Source organism: Macaca thibetana, chromosome 7 (genome assembly GCF_024542745.1).
Source record: "Macaca thibetana thibetana isolate TM-01 chromosome 7, ASM2454274v1, whole genome shotgun sequence".
Taxonomy (NCBI): Eukaryota; Metazoa; Chordata; class Mammalia; order Primates; family Cercopithecidae; genus Macaca; species Macaca thibetana.
In genome coordinates, this window is record NC_065584.1 from 125,110,116 (window position 1) to 125,123,884 (window position 13,769).

General features: G+C 46.2%; 1 protein-coding gene across 3 annotated transcripts in view; it reads left to right on the forward strand.

Moving 5' to 3' along the window:
* Nucleotides 1-13,769, forward strand: part of RAD51 (RAD51 recombinase) — a 41,092-nt gene that overhangs the window by 9,835 nt on the left and 17,488 nt on the right. For all 3 annotated transcript variants that reach the window (XM_050799557.1, XM_050799558.1, XM_050799559.1), the window contains exons 4-5: nt 3,602-3,719; nt 6,694-6,785. In XM_050799557.1, the coding sequence (XP_050655514.1) occupies nt 3,602-3,719; nt 6,694-6,785 (210 nt within the window). The remainder of the gene's footprint in view (nt 1-3,601; nt 3,720-6,693; nt 6,786-13,769) is intronic.

Genomic DNA, 13,769 nt, shown 5'->3' on the forward strand with positions numbered 1-13,769 from the left:
TGCCTCCCAGGTTCAAGTGATTCTCCTGCCTCAACCTCCTGAGTAGCTGGGATTACAGGCGCCCACCACCACACTTGGTTACTTTTTGTATTTTCAGTTGAAACGGGGTTTCACCATGTTGCCTAGGCTGGTCTCAAACTCCTGGCCTCAAGCAATCCACCAGCCTCAGCCTCCCAAAGTGCTGAAATTACAGGCACGAGCCACTATGCCCACCTTTTTAAAAAAAAAAAAAGAGAGAGAGAGACAGACTCTCACTCTGTTGCCCAGGCTGGAGTGCAATGGCATGATCATAGCTCACTGCAGCTTCAAACTCTTGGGCTCAAGGAATTCTCCTCAGCCTCCTGAGTAGCTGGGACTATAGGCACATGCCACTAACCTGGCCATTTCTACCAGTTTGGTCTTTGCTAATACCTTCTCTTTCTGTTTTTCACCAAAGGAAGTAGTCTATATTCCTTGAGCTCCCATGGCTCTTTTGTTAGTACTTCTTATATTACCCATCACATCTACTTGTACTATAGTTATTTTGTATAGTGTATCTTCCTGATTAAATTATAAGTTCTGTGGAGGCAAGAATCTGCTCTTCTTTTTCTCCATATCCTTCAGAGTCCCTGGGATTATGTTTCATACAGAGTGTCTAGTATATGTTTGTTGCATGGAATTGACAGTGAGTATATGAATTGGTCAGGCTGGTCTCAAAATCCTGGCCTCGGGTAATCCGCCCGCCTCAGTCTCCCAAAGTGCTGGGATTACAGGCGTGAGCCAATGCACCTGGCCCTGCAATAAATTTTTAAATGAAATATTAAATATATAGAAAAGTTTAGAAAATAAACTTTCATTGACTTTTTCAACTATTTTTTTTTTTTTTCCTTCATGGGAAATTTTAAAATTATAAAAGTTTAATCTTTGTACTTTCCATGGGTCTATTTAGATTTTCTTTTCTTTTTTTTTTTTTGTTGTTGTTGAGACAGAGTCTTGCTTTGTCTCCCAGGCTGGAGTGCAGTGGCCGGATCTCAGCTCACTACAAGCTCCGCCTCCCAGGTTCACGTCATTCTCCTGCCTCAGCCTCCCGAGTAGCTGGGACTACAGGTCCCGCCACCATGCCTGGCTAATTTTTTGTATTTTTTAGTAGAGACGGGGTTTCACCGTGTTAGCCAGTATGGTCTTGATCTCTTGACCTCCTGATCCGCCCAACTCGGCCTCCCAAAGTGCTGGGATTACAGGCGTGAGCCACCGCGCCCAGCCTAGATTTTCTTCTTGAGTGAGTTTTTTGTAGTTTATCTTTCTAGGAATTTGCTTATTTCATCTAAGTTATCTAACTTGTTGACATAGAGTTGCTCAAAGGGTTTCCTTATACTACTTTTTATTTCCATAAAGTCAGTAGTAATGTTCCCTCTTTCATTCTTGATTTTAGTAATTTGAGTCTTTTCTCTCTTTTTTTGGTCAGTGCAGCTAAAAGTTTGTCAATTTCGTTGATGTTTTCAAAGAACCAGCTTTTGGTTTCATTGATGTTTCTCTATTATTCTGTCCTTTACCTAATAGTTTTGACCCAACTTGTTTTATTTCCATCCTTCTGCTTGCTTTGTTTTGTTTGCTGTTCTTTGGAAGGTTAGGTTAGGATTTATCTGTTTCATTTTTAGAGACAGTCTTGTTCTGTTACTTTGTTGCAGTGCAGTGGTGCGATTATAGCTCACTGCAGCCTCCAACTCCTGGTTCAAACAAACCTTCTGCCTCAGCCTCCCAGGTAACTAGGACCACAGGCACGCTCCACAATGGCCTGCTAATTTGTTGTTTTTTTTGTTTGTTTGTTTTTTTTTTTTTTTTTTCAGAGTCTCCCTCTGTGCCCAGGCTGGAGTGCAGTGGTGCGATCTCTGCTGACTGCAACCTCCGCCTCTTGGATTCAAGTGATTCTTCTGCCTCAGCCTCCGGAGTGGCTGGGATTACAGGCTCGTGCCATGATGCCTGGCTAATTTTTTGTATTTTTAGTAGAGATGGGGTTTCACCATGTTATCCAGGATGGTCTCGGTCTCCTGACCTCGTGATCTGCCTGCCTCGGCCTCCCAAAGTGCTGGGATTATAGACATGAGCCACCACGCCAGGCCATTTTTTTTTTTTTTTTTTTCTGACGGAGTCTTGCTCTGTTGCCCAGGCTGGGGTTCAGTGGTGCGATCTCAGCTCACTGCAGTCTCCGCCACCTGGATTCAAGCAATTCTCCTGTTTCAGCCTCCTGAGTAGTTGGGACTACAGGTGCATGCCACCATGCCCAGCTAATTTTTGTATTTTTAGTAGAGATGGGGTTTCACCATATTGGGCAGGCTGGTCTTGAACTCCTGACTTTGTGATCTGCGCACCTCACCCTCCCAAAGTGCTGGGATTACAGGTGTGAGCCACCTGCCCAGCCATGCCCTGCTAATTTTTTTTTTTTTTTTTTTTTTTTTTTTTTTGACGGAGTCTCGCTCTGTCGCCCAGGCTGGGTGCAGTGGCGCGATCTCGGCTCACTGCAAGCTCCGCCACCTGGGTTCACGCATTCTCCTGCCTCAGCCTCCCGAGTAGCTGGGACTACAGGCGCCCACACCGCGCCCGGCTAATTTTTTGTATTTTTAGTAGAGACGGGGTTTCACCGGGCAGGCTGGTCTCGATCTCCTGACTTTGTGATCTGCGCACCTCACCCTCCCAAAGTGCTGGGATTACAGGTGTGAGCCACCGTGCCCAGCCGTGCCCTGCTAATTTTAAAACATTTTTTAGAGCCAGGGTCCCACTTTGTTGCTCAGGCTGGTCTCAAACTCCTGGCTTCCAGCAGTCCTCCCACCTCAGCCTCCCAAAGTGCTGGGATTACAGGCATGAGCCACCGCACCCAGCCTTCTTTTCTAATATAGGTATTTATAGCTATGAATTTCTCTCTGAGCACTGCTTTTGTTGGAGCCCGTAAGTTTTGGTTTATCTTCATTTTCATTCATTGCAAAAAATATTTTCTCATTTCCCTTGTCATTTCTTCTTTGACTTGTTGGTTATTTAGGAGTGTGTTGCTTTATTTTTGCATATTTGTGAATGCATTTACTTTTCAATTTTAGAATCAACCCATAGTGCTATTATAGAATACTTATCTGTAATTACAAAATAGAATGTGAATGTTCTCAGCCAGACAATATGAAAGAAAAGGTACGGCTGATAGAGGTGGGGAAGTAGCCATGGAGAGAGAAAAGATGGAAGGGCAAATGTCCTCATTTTTACAAAGTAGGAAGTTAAGGGATGCAGTCTGCGGTTGATGGAGCAGGAAATGAAGGTGTACTGTATTGTCATTTTTGTCATAAATTGGGCAAAACATATGTATGGATCTATAATAGTTTTTAAAACTGTATTAACATATTAACTTGAATTGGTGATTAACAAATTGATCTTCATGGAGTCTCTGAATGAGATTATCTTTTTTATGACTTTCTAAAGAGAAATCATCCTGGTAATTTTATTAGTTTCTCGTTTCATTGCACACTGGATTCTTGTTTTACTAATATTTCTTTTTTCTTTATATATATATTTTTTGCCCTCAAGATCACTGTGGTAAGGAATATTATTTTGTTGATTTAACATTTCTTATTTTTCCCAGGCTGAGGCAGCTAAATTAGTTCCAATGGGTTTCACCACTGCAACTGAATTCCACCAAAGGCGGTCAGAGATCATACAGATTACTACTGGCTCCAAAGAGCTTGACAAACTACTTCAAGGTGTAGTAATCCCTTATTCTGTGTTGTGAACTCTAGTTAGGAAAGCTTCCAGGTTATGGAACAAAACTGAAATGTTTGGGTAGCATTTACTTGTTAGATAATGATAAAGAGATAAAAGAAGGCCAGGTGCAGTGGCTCATGCCTGTAATCTCAGCACTTTAGGAGGCCAAGGTGGGCAGATCACCTGAGGTTAGGAATTTGAGACCAGCCCAGCCAAGATGGAGAAACCTATTAAAAGTACAAAATTAGCTGGGCGTGGTGGCACATGCATGTGATCCCAGCTACTCGGGAGGCTGAGGCAGGAGAATTGCTTGAACCTGGAAGATGGAGGTTGCTGTGAGCCAAGATTGCGCCACTGCGCTCTAGCCTGGGTGACGAGCAAAACTCTGTCTCAAAAAAAAAGAGAGATAAAGAAAGTATCTACATTGAAGAGGTAAGACTGCTGCAAGGTAGGCCCTTATTTATAAAATACTAAACTTACCTGCAAATTAAAGAATTTAGTCTCCATTTAATATTGCATTGAGAGAGTAAGCTCCTTTTGCTTAAGGAAGTAACTATAATTATAACCTCCTCTACCACAAGGTTGAAAGCCTGATGACTGGTTAAAACATCCATGTTTGAATACTACTCATTGTGTACACACTAATCTTCAGGACTTCAGGGAAAACTATAAAGCTTTCGACCTTATTATTTATTTTTAGAGACGGGGTCTCACTCTGTCACCCGGAGTGCAGTGGCATGGTCTCAGCTCACTGCAACCTCTGCTTCCTGGGCTCAAGTGATCTTCTAGCCTCAGTCTCCCCAGAGCTAGGACTACAATCATTTACTTCCTGGCTAATTTTTTTTTTTTTTTTTTTGAGACAGGGCCTCACTATGTTGTCCAGCTGGTCTCGAAATCCTGAGCTCAAGCCATTCTTCTGCCTCAGCCTCCAAAACTGCTGGGATTATAGGCTTGAGCCACCTCGCCTGGCCCAATGTCGGTTTTCTTTCCTTTTTTTTGAGACAGAGTCTTGCTCTGTTACCCAGGCCAGAGTGCAGTGGCATAATCTCAGCTCACTGCAGCCTCCACCTCCTGGGTTCAAGTGATTCTCCTGCCTCAGTCTCCCAAGTAGCTGGGACTACAGGCGAGTGCCACCACGCCCAGCTAATTTTTGTATTTTTAGTAGAGATGAGGTTTCACCATGTTGGCTAGGTTGGTCTTGAACTCCTGACCTCAGATGATCTACCCGCCTCAGCATCCCAAAGTGCTGGGATTACAGGCGTGTGCCACTGTGCCCAGCCCCCAATGTCTGTTTTCTAATAGCAGTGCTGTACTATCACTATGCAAGATGTTAACACTACAGAAGGCTAGGTGCATAGAACCTCCCTATGGTTTTGCTTGTTTGTTTGAGACAGAGTCTTGCACTGTTGCCCAGGCTGGAGTGCAGTGGCATGATCTAGGCTCACTACAAGCTCTGCCTCCCAGGTTCACGCCATTCTCCTGCCTCAGCCTCCCCAGTAGCTGGGACTACAGGTGCCTGCCACCACACCCGGCTAATTTTTTGTATTTTTAGTAGAGACGGGGTTTCACCATGTTAACCAGGATGGTCTCAATCTCCTGACCTCATGATCCGCCCGCCTCAGCCTCCCAAAGTGCTGGGATTACAAGCGTGAGCCACTACGCCCGGCCTTGTTTGTTTTTTTTTTTTTAAAGACAGAGTCTTGCTCTGTTGCCCAGGCTAGAGTGCAGTGGCACGGCACGATCTCAGCTCACTGCAACCCCTGACTCCCGGGTTCAAGCGATTCTCCTGCCTCAGCCTCATGAGTAGCTGGGATGACAGGCCTCTGCCACCGTGCCTGGCTAAGTTTTGTATTTTTAGTAGAGACAGGGTTTCACCATCTTGGCCAGGCTGGTCTCAGACTCCTGACCTCCTGATCTACCCACTTCAGTCTCCCAAAGTGCTGGAATTACAGGCGTGAGTCACTGTACCCAGCTGTTTTTTTTTTTTTTTTGAGACAGAGTCTTGCTCTGTCGCCCAGGCTGGAGTGCAGTAGCGTGATCTTGGCTCACTGCCACTTCCACCCCCCGGGTTCAAGTGATTCTTCTGCCTCAGCCTCCCAAGTAGCTGGGACTACAGGCATGGGCCACCATGCCTGGCTAATTTTTGTATTTTTAGTAGAGATGGTGTTTCACCATATTGTGCCCAGCCTTTTTTTTTTTTTTTAGAAGGAGTCTCACTCTGTCACCCAGGCTGGAGTGCAGTGGTGTGATCTCGGCTCACTGCAACCTCTGCCTCCCAGGTTCAAGTGATTCTCGTGCTTGAGCCTGCTGAGTAGCTGGGATTACAGGTGCCCATCACCATGTCCAGCTGATTTTTGTATTTTTAGTAGAGACGAAGTTTCACAATGTTGGCCAGGCTGCTCTCAAGCTCGTGACCTCAGGTGATTCGCCTGCCTTGGCCTCCCAAAGTGCTGGGATTACAGGCATGAGCCACCGCACCTAGCCTTATTTGCAACTATCTATAAATCTATAATTATTTTAAAATACTTTTAGTTTGTTTGTTTTGAAACAGGGTCTCACTGTGTCGCCTAGGCTGGAGTGCAGTGGCATGATCTCGGCTCACTGCAGCTTCTGCCTCCCAGGCTCAAGTGATCCTCTCATCTTAGCTCCTGAGTAGCTGGCGCTACAGGCACCCGCCACCATGCCCGGCTAATTTTTGTATTTTTTGTAGAGACAGGCCTTCACCATGTTGCCCAGGCTGGTCTCAAACTCCTGAACTCAAGCAGTGAGCCCACCTCAGCTTCCTAAAGTGCTGGTATTACAGGCCTGAGCCACCATGGCTAGCCTCAAAATACATTTTTGAAAAATCGGTTGTTGGAAATTGAATTTTTAATTTATGTAAATATCTTTCTCTTGAGCTCCAAGAACATTTCTGTGACTACAGTTTCTAAATGTTTGTATTATGCTAAGAGGTATTTCTTATTGCTCTTTTAGGTGGAATTGAGACTGGATCTATCACAGAAATGTTTGGAGAATTCCGAACTGGGAAGACCCAGATCTGTCATACACTAGCTGTCACCTGCCAGGTGAGCTACTGGGGCTATGGCTAATCAAATAAGCAAACATTACTTCATTCCTGCTAGTTGCAAGCATCTGTTAGGATGGCCGTAAAAGGCACTGTCTCTGTCCTCAAGAATCTTTTTTTTTTTTTTTTTTTTTGAGACGGAGTCTCGCTCTGTCACCCAGGCTGGAGTGCAGTGGCCGGATCTCAGCTCACTGCAAGCTCCGCCTCCCGGGTTTACGCCATTCTCCTGCCTCAGCTTCCCGAGTAGCTGGGACTACAGGCGCCCGCCACCTTGCCCGGCTAGTTTTTTGTATTTTTTAGTAGAGACGGGGTTTCACCGTGTTAACCAGGATGGTCTCGATCTCCCGACCTCGTGATCCGCCCGTCTCGGCCTCCCAAAGTGCTGGGATTACAGGCTTCCACCGCGCCCGGCCCCTCAAGAATCTTATAGCTGTTAATAGTTAGAAAATAGACTCCTACTGCAAAATTCTTCCATGTCATGGAAACTTCCAAATCATTGATCTCCTTTCAGGTACACTGATTTCACATACTTTCCTACCAGGCCTTTCCTGGCTTTACCTGCTTTTTTTTTTTCCTGTTTTTGAGACATTCTTGCTCTGTCGCCCTGGCTTGAGTGCAGTGGTGTGATCTCAGCTCACTGCAACCTCCTTTCCGGTTCAAGTGATTCTCCATCAGCCTCCTGAGTACCTGGGATTACAGGTGCCCACCAGCATGCCCGGCTAATTTTTGTGTTTTTAGTAAAGACGGGGTTTCACCATGTTGGCCAGGCTGCTCTTGAACTCCTGACCTCAAGTGATCCACCCTCCTCGGCCTCCCAAAGTGCTGGGATTACAGCCGTAAACCACTGTGCCCAGCCCTCTATCTTCTTCATTAGTCTAGATTTTATGATTCATCATTAAAGTAATTCTCTTGCAAATAGCCTCAGTTTACATACCCACTTGAAGAGATGCCAACCTTAGATGAAACTCATCTGTCTTCTCAGTGTCTGTACCCAAATAGCAGATTACGCTGGAGAAAAATCGTATAATAAAGCTGACTGACTTCACTTTAAATTCAAGATGACTGGCCAGGCATGGTGGCTCACGTCTGTAATCCCAGCACTTTGGGAGGCCAAGCTGGGCGGATCACTTGAGGTCAGGAGTTCAAGACCAGCTTGACCAACATGGTGAAACCCCGTCTCTACTAAAAATACAAAAATTAGCTGGGCGTGTTGGCACGTGCCTGTAATCCCAGCTACTTGGGAGGCTGAGGCGGGAGAATCGCTTGAACCTAGGAGGCGGAGGTTGCAGTGAGCTGAGATCGTACCATTGCATTCTAGCCTGGTCTAAGAAGTGAGACTGCCTCAAAAAAAAAAAAAGGAAAAAGAAAAAAAACGAAAAAATTCAAGATAACAAACTTTTACCAGTCAAAACCTCTTGGCAAGTCTACTTTCTCCATTTAGGTGTACTTTCCCACTGAGTTAGTCAGGCATCTCATAATCTCATACTTTGTCTTCTGTTATCATAACTTTATGCTCCTCTTCAACTCTCATTCTCAGCCAATAACCTAACTGCTCTTTGCATCAAATCTACATTTGTGCCCATCTTTTCTTATCTCAGATTGCAATGGAGAAAGTGTCCCTTTTCTTCTCAAAGGCCCATTCTATCAATGATTTGGTTACCATCTCCTGCCACCTTCTCAAGGACTCTACTCCTTCCATTTTCTCTTATACCTCTCTAGGAGATTATCCTCATTAGTATACAAATATGCCTAGTGTCTCCTCCATTAGGAAAGAACTTTCCGTGGACCCCTTCAGTTTCTTTCTCCTTTACTTATGCTCCCATTTGTGGGTAGATTTGGAAACAGACACAGTGGGTTAAATAATTTCCCAGTACGTTGTATTTAAGTAGCAGATACTGGACTCAAACCAGACTTCAGAGATGATGTTCTTTTTTTTTTTTTTTTTTTTTGAGACTGAGTCTGGCTCTGTCGCCCAGGCTGGAGTGCAGTGGCCGGATCTCAGCTCACTGCAAGCTCCGCCTCCCGGGTTTACGCCATTCTCCTGCCTCAGCCTCCGGAGTAGCTGGGACCACAGGCGCCCGCCACCTCGCCCGGCTAGTTTTTTGTATTTTTTAGTAGAGACGGGGTTTCACCGTGTTAGCCAGGATGGTCTCGATCTCCTGACCTCGTGATCCGCCCGTCTCAGCCTCCCAAAGTGCTGGGATTACAGGCTTGAGCCACAGCGCCCGGCTTTTTTTTTTTTTTTTTTTTTTTTTGAGAGAGAGTTTCGCTCTGTTGCCCAAGCTGGAGTGCAGTGGCCGGATCTCAGCTCACTGCAAGCTCCGCCTCCCGGGTGCACGCCATTCTCCTGCCTCAGCTTCCCGAGTAGCTGGGACTACAGGCGCCCGCCACCTCGCCCGGCTAGTTTTTTGTATTTTTAGTAGAGACGGGGTTTCACCATATCAGCCAGGATGGTCTGGATCTCCTGACCTCGTGATCTGCCTGCCTCCGCCTCCCAAAGTGCAGAGATTACAGGAGGGAGCTACCACATCCAGCTGGGCTGAGGTGTATTTTTTACAGTCATTAAGTGCTGCCCTTTACAACATATTTTACCTATGTCTCTTTAGTGTCACTATCTTAGTTTAGTCCTGACCAGCTAATGCTTACTCTCCACAAACTCAAGTTTAAACTTCTCAACCTTCTGAAATAGGGTTATTTTTTTTTTTTTTTTGAGACAGAGACAAAATCTTGCTCTGTTGCCCAGCCTGGAGAGTAGTGGTGATACAATCTTGACTCACGGCAACCTTGGCCTCCTGAGCTCAAGAGACTCTCCCGCCTCCACCTCCCAAGTAGCTGGCACTACAGGCATAGGCCACCACGTCTGGCTAATTTTTATATTATTTGTAGAGATGAGGATTTGCCATGTTGCTCAGGCTGGTCTCAAACTCCTGAGCTCAAGCGATCCACCCACCTTGGCCTCCCAAAGTGCTGGGATTACAGGTGTGAGCTACCATGCCCAGTTTGATGTATATTTTTAAGGATCATCTCCTACTTTTCTACACAAACTCTGAACCAGGTAAATGACCTTGCTTATTTATTGTCTTTTCTTTCTAACTTATGCCTTCCCATCCTCTGTCCATCCCATTCTGTACAGTTAAATGCTTTTAATTTCCTTCCTTCCCAAATTTAGCATTCTTCAGAAGTCTTCAGAAGATTACAGGCTTGAGCCACCGCGCCCGGCAAGTTCTTTTTTTCTTTCTTTTTTTTCTTTTTGAGAAGGAGTCTTGCTCTGTTGTCCAGGCTGGAGTGTAGTGGTGCGATCTTGGCTTGCTGCAACCTCCGCCTTCCAAGTTCAAGGCACTCTCCTGCCTCCGCTTCCCAAGTAGCTGGGATTACAGGTGTCTGCCACCACACCCAGCTAATTTTTGTATTTTTAGTAGAGACGGAGTTTCACCATGTTGGCCAGACTGGTCTTGAACTCCTGACCTCAAGTGATCCGCTCCTCTCGGCCTCCCAAAGTGCTGTGATTACAGGTATGAGCCACCACGCACGGCCTGTGTTCTTATCCTCTCAAAAAAATAGCAGTAGTTTTTGGAACTCAGTTATAGATTTAGACATCCTATGTAAATTATTTTCTTTTGTGTTTTTTCTTGTAAATCAAGTTAAGAACTGTCCTTAATAATTTACTCTGAATTTATTTATTTATGTATTTATTTGGAGTCTCACTCTATCGCCCAGGCTGAAGTGCAGCAGCACAATCTCAGCTCACTGTAACCTCCACCTCCTGGGTTCAAGCAATTCTCCTGCCTCAGCCTCCCAAGTAGCTGGGATTACAGGTGCCTGCCACCACATCTGGGTAGTTTTTTTGTATTTTTAGTAGAGACAGGGTTTCATCATGTTGGCCAGGCTGGTTTCAAATTCCTGACCTCAAGTGATCCGCCCGCCTCGGCCTCCCAAAGTGCTAGGATTACAGGCGCGAACTACCGTGACTGGCCAATTTATCTGACTTTAAGTAATACTGTATTAAAAATGTTTATTGGCTGGGCACCGTGGCTCACACCTGTAATCCCAGCACTTTGGGAGGCCAAGGCGGGTGGATCACGAGGTCAGGAGATCCAGGTCATCCTGGATAACATGGTGAAACCCCGTCTCCACTAAAAATACAAAAAATTAGCGGGGCATGGTGGCGGGCGCCTGTAGTCCCAGCTACTCCGGAGGCTGAGGCATGAGAATGGCGTGAACCTAGGAGGCGGAGCTTACAGTAAGCCGAGATCACCTCACTGCACTCCAACCTGGGCGACAGAGCGAGACTCCATCTCAAAAAAAAAAAAAGTTTATTACATTGATGTAATGCTGTTTTACAGTTAAAGACGGTATGTGTCATTAAAAATGTGGATCTAGGGCTGGGCGTGGTGGCTCACACCTGTAATCCCTGCACTTTGGGAGGCCGAAGTGGGTGGATCACGAGGTCAGGAGATCGAGACCGCTCTGGCTAATGCAGTGAAACCCTGTCTCTACTAAAAACATAAAAAATTAGTCGTGTTGGCTGGTGCCTGTAGTCCCAGCTACTTGGGAGGCTGACGCAGGAGAATGGCGTGAACCCGGGAGGTGGAGCTTGCAGTGAGCCGAGACTGTACCACGGCACTCCAGCCTGGGCGACAGAGTGAGACTCCATCTAAAAAAAAAAAAAAAATGTGGATTTTGAACGCCGGGTATAGTGGCTCAAGTCTGTAATACCAGTGTTTTGGGAGGCCAAGGTGGTCAAATCTCTTGAGCCCAGGAGTTTGAGAGCAGCCTGAGCAACACAGCAAAATCTTTTTTTTTTTTTTTTTTTTTTTTTTTTTGAGACGGAGTCTTGCTCTGTCACCCAGGCTGGAGTGCAGTGGCCGGATCTCAGCTCACTGCAAGCTCCGCCTCCCGGGTTTACACCGTTCTCCTGCCTCAGCCTCCCGAGTAGCTGGGACTACAGGCGCCCGCCACCTCGCCCGGCTAGTTTTTTTGTATTTTTTAGTAGAGACGGGGTTTCACCGTGTTAGCCGGGATCGTCTCTCGATCTCCTGGCCTCGTGATCCGCCCGTCTTGGCCTCCCAAAGTGCTGGGATTACAGGCTTGAGCCACCGTGCCCGGCCGCAAAATCTTATCTCTATAAATAATAATTTTTAGCCAGGCGCGGTGACTCACACCTGTAATCCCAGCACTTTGGGAGGCCGAGGCGGGCAGATCACAAGGTCAGGAGATTGAGACCATCCTGGTTAACACAGTGAAACCCCATCTCTACTAAAAATACAAAAAATTAGCTGGGCATGGTGGCGGTCGCCTGTAGTCCCAGCTCCTCAGGAAGCTGAGGCAGGAGAATGGCGTGAACCTGGGAGGCAGAGCTTGCAGTGAGCCGAGATCGCGCCACTGCACTCCAGCCCGGGCGACAGAGCGAGACTCCGTCTCAAAAAAAAAAAAGAATAATAATAATAATAATAATTTTTTTTTTTTTTTTTTTTTTTTTGAGACGGAGTCTCGCTCTGTCACCCAGGCTGGAGTGCAGTGGCGCGATCTCGGCTCACTGCAAGCTCTGCCTCCCAGGTTCACGCCATTCTCCTGCCTCAGCCTCCCGAGTAGCTGGGACTACAGGCGCCCGCCGCCTCGCCCGGCTAGTTTTTTGTATTTCTTAATAGAGACGGGGTTTCACCATGTTAGCCAGGATGGTCTCGATCTCCTGACCTCGTGATCCGCCCGTCTCGGCCTCCCAAAGTGCTGGGATTACAGGCTTGAGCCACTGCGCCCGGCCATAATAATAATTTTTTAAAAATTAGCCAGGTGTGGTGGCTTGAGCCTGGGAGGTTGAGGCTACAGTGAGCTGTGATTGCATCACTATACTCCAGCCTGGGTGACAAAGCAAGACCCTATCTTAAAAAAAAAATACGGATTTTATTAGGGCCCTGTGTCTTCCATAGTAAACCATATGCAAGAAATGAGAAAATCAGCCTCGTTATATTAGTCTCTGTAGAGACTAATATATCTCAATTTTTTTTCATATTACAGATATGTCCTTCATCAGTCACCACTGTGTTGAGGTGGTGAATGCCATTTCTTAAAAGATAGAAAATACTCTGGTTCTTCATGAATAAAAGTTTATTTAAAAAAAATTTTTTTTTTTTTTTGAGGCAGTCTCGCCCTGTCGCCCAGGCTGGAGTGTAGTGTAGTGGCATGATCTCAGCTCACTGCAACCTCTGCCTCCTGGGTTCAAGCAATTCTGTCTCAGCCTCCCCAGTAACTGGGACCACAGGCACACACCATCACCCCCTGCTAATTTTTGTATTGTTAGTAGAGACAGGGTTTCACCATATTGGTTGGGCTGGTCTCGAACTTTTGACCTTAGGTGATCCGCCTGCCTCAGCCTCCCAAAGTTTTGGGATTACAGGTGTGAACCACTTCACCTGGCCCAAGTTTATTTAAATATAACATCAAGTAATCTAGCTTGATAGTCTCCCATTTTTCTTTTTTTTTTTTTTTTGAGACGGAGTCTCTCTCTGTCGCCCAGGCTGGAGTGCAGTGGCGCGATCTCGGCTCACTGCAAGCTCCGCCTCCCGGGTTTACGCCATTCTCCTGCCCCAGCCTCCCAAGTAGCTGGGACTATAGGCGCCCGCCACCTCGCCCGGCTAGTTTTTTGTATTTTTAGTAGAGACAGGGTTTCACCGTGTTAGCCAGGATGGTCTCGATCTCCTGGCTTCATGATCCGCCCACCTCGGCCTCTCAAAGTGTTGGGATTACAGGCTGGCTACCATATGTCTTATGAGACAGCCAAGCTAGTATTTCAGTATCAAGTAGACCTAATCCATTGTTAACTATCCTCAGAAATAAATTCTTTTTTTTTTTTTTTTTCGTTTGGAGATTGGGTCTCCCTATGTTGCCCCGGCTGTTCTCAAAGTACTGAGCGCAAGCAGTCTTCCCACCTCAGCCTCCCACATAGCTGGGATTACAGGCAAATGCCTCTGCACCCAGATCCTTATAA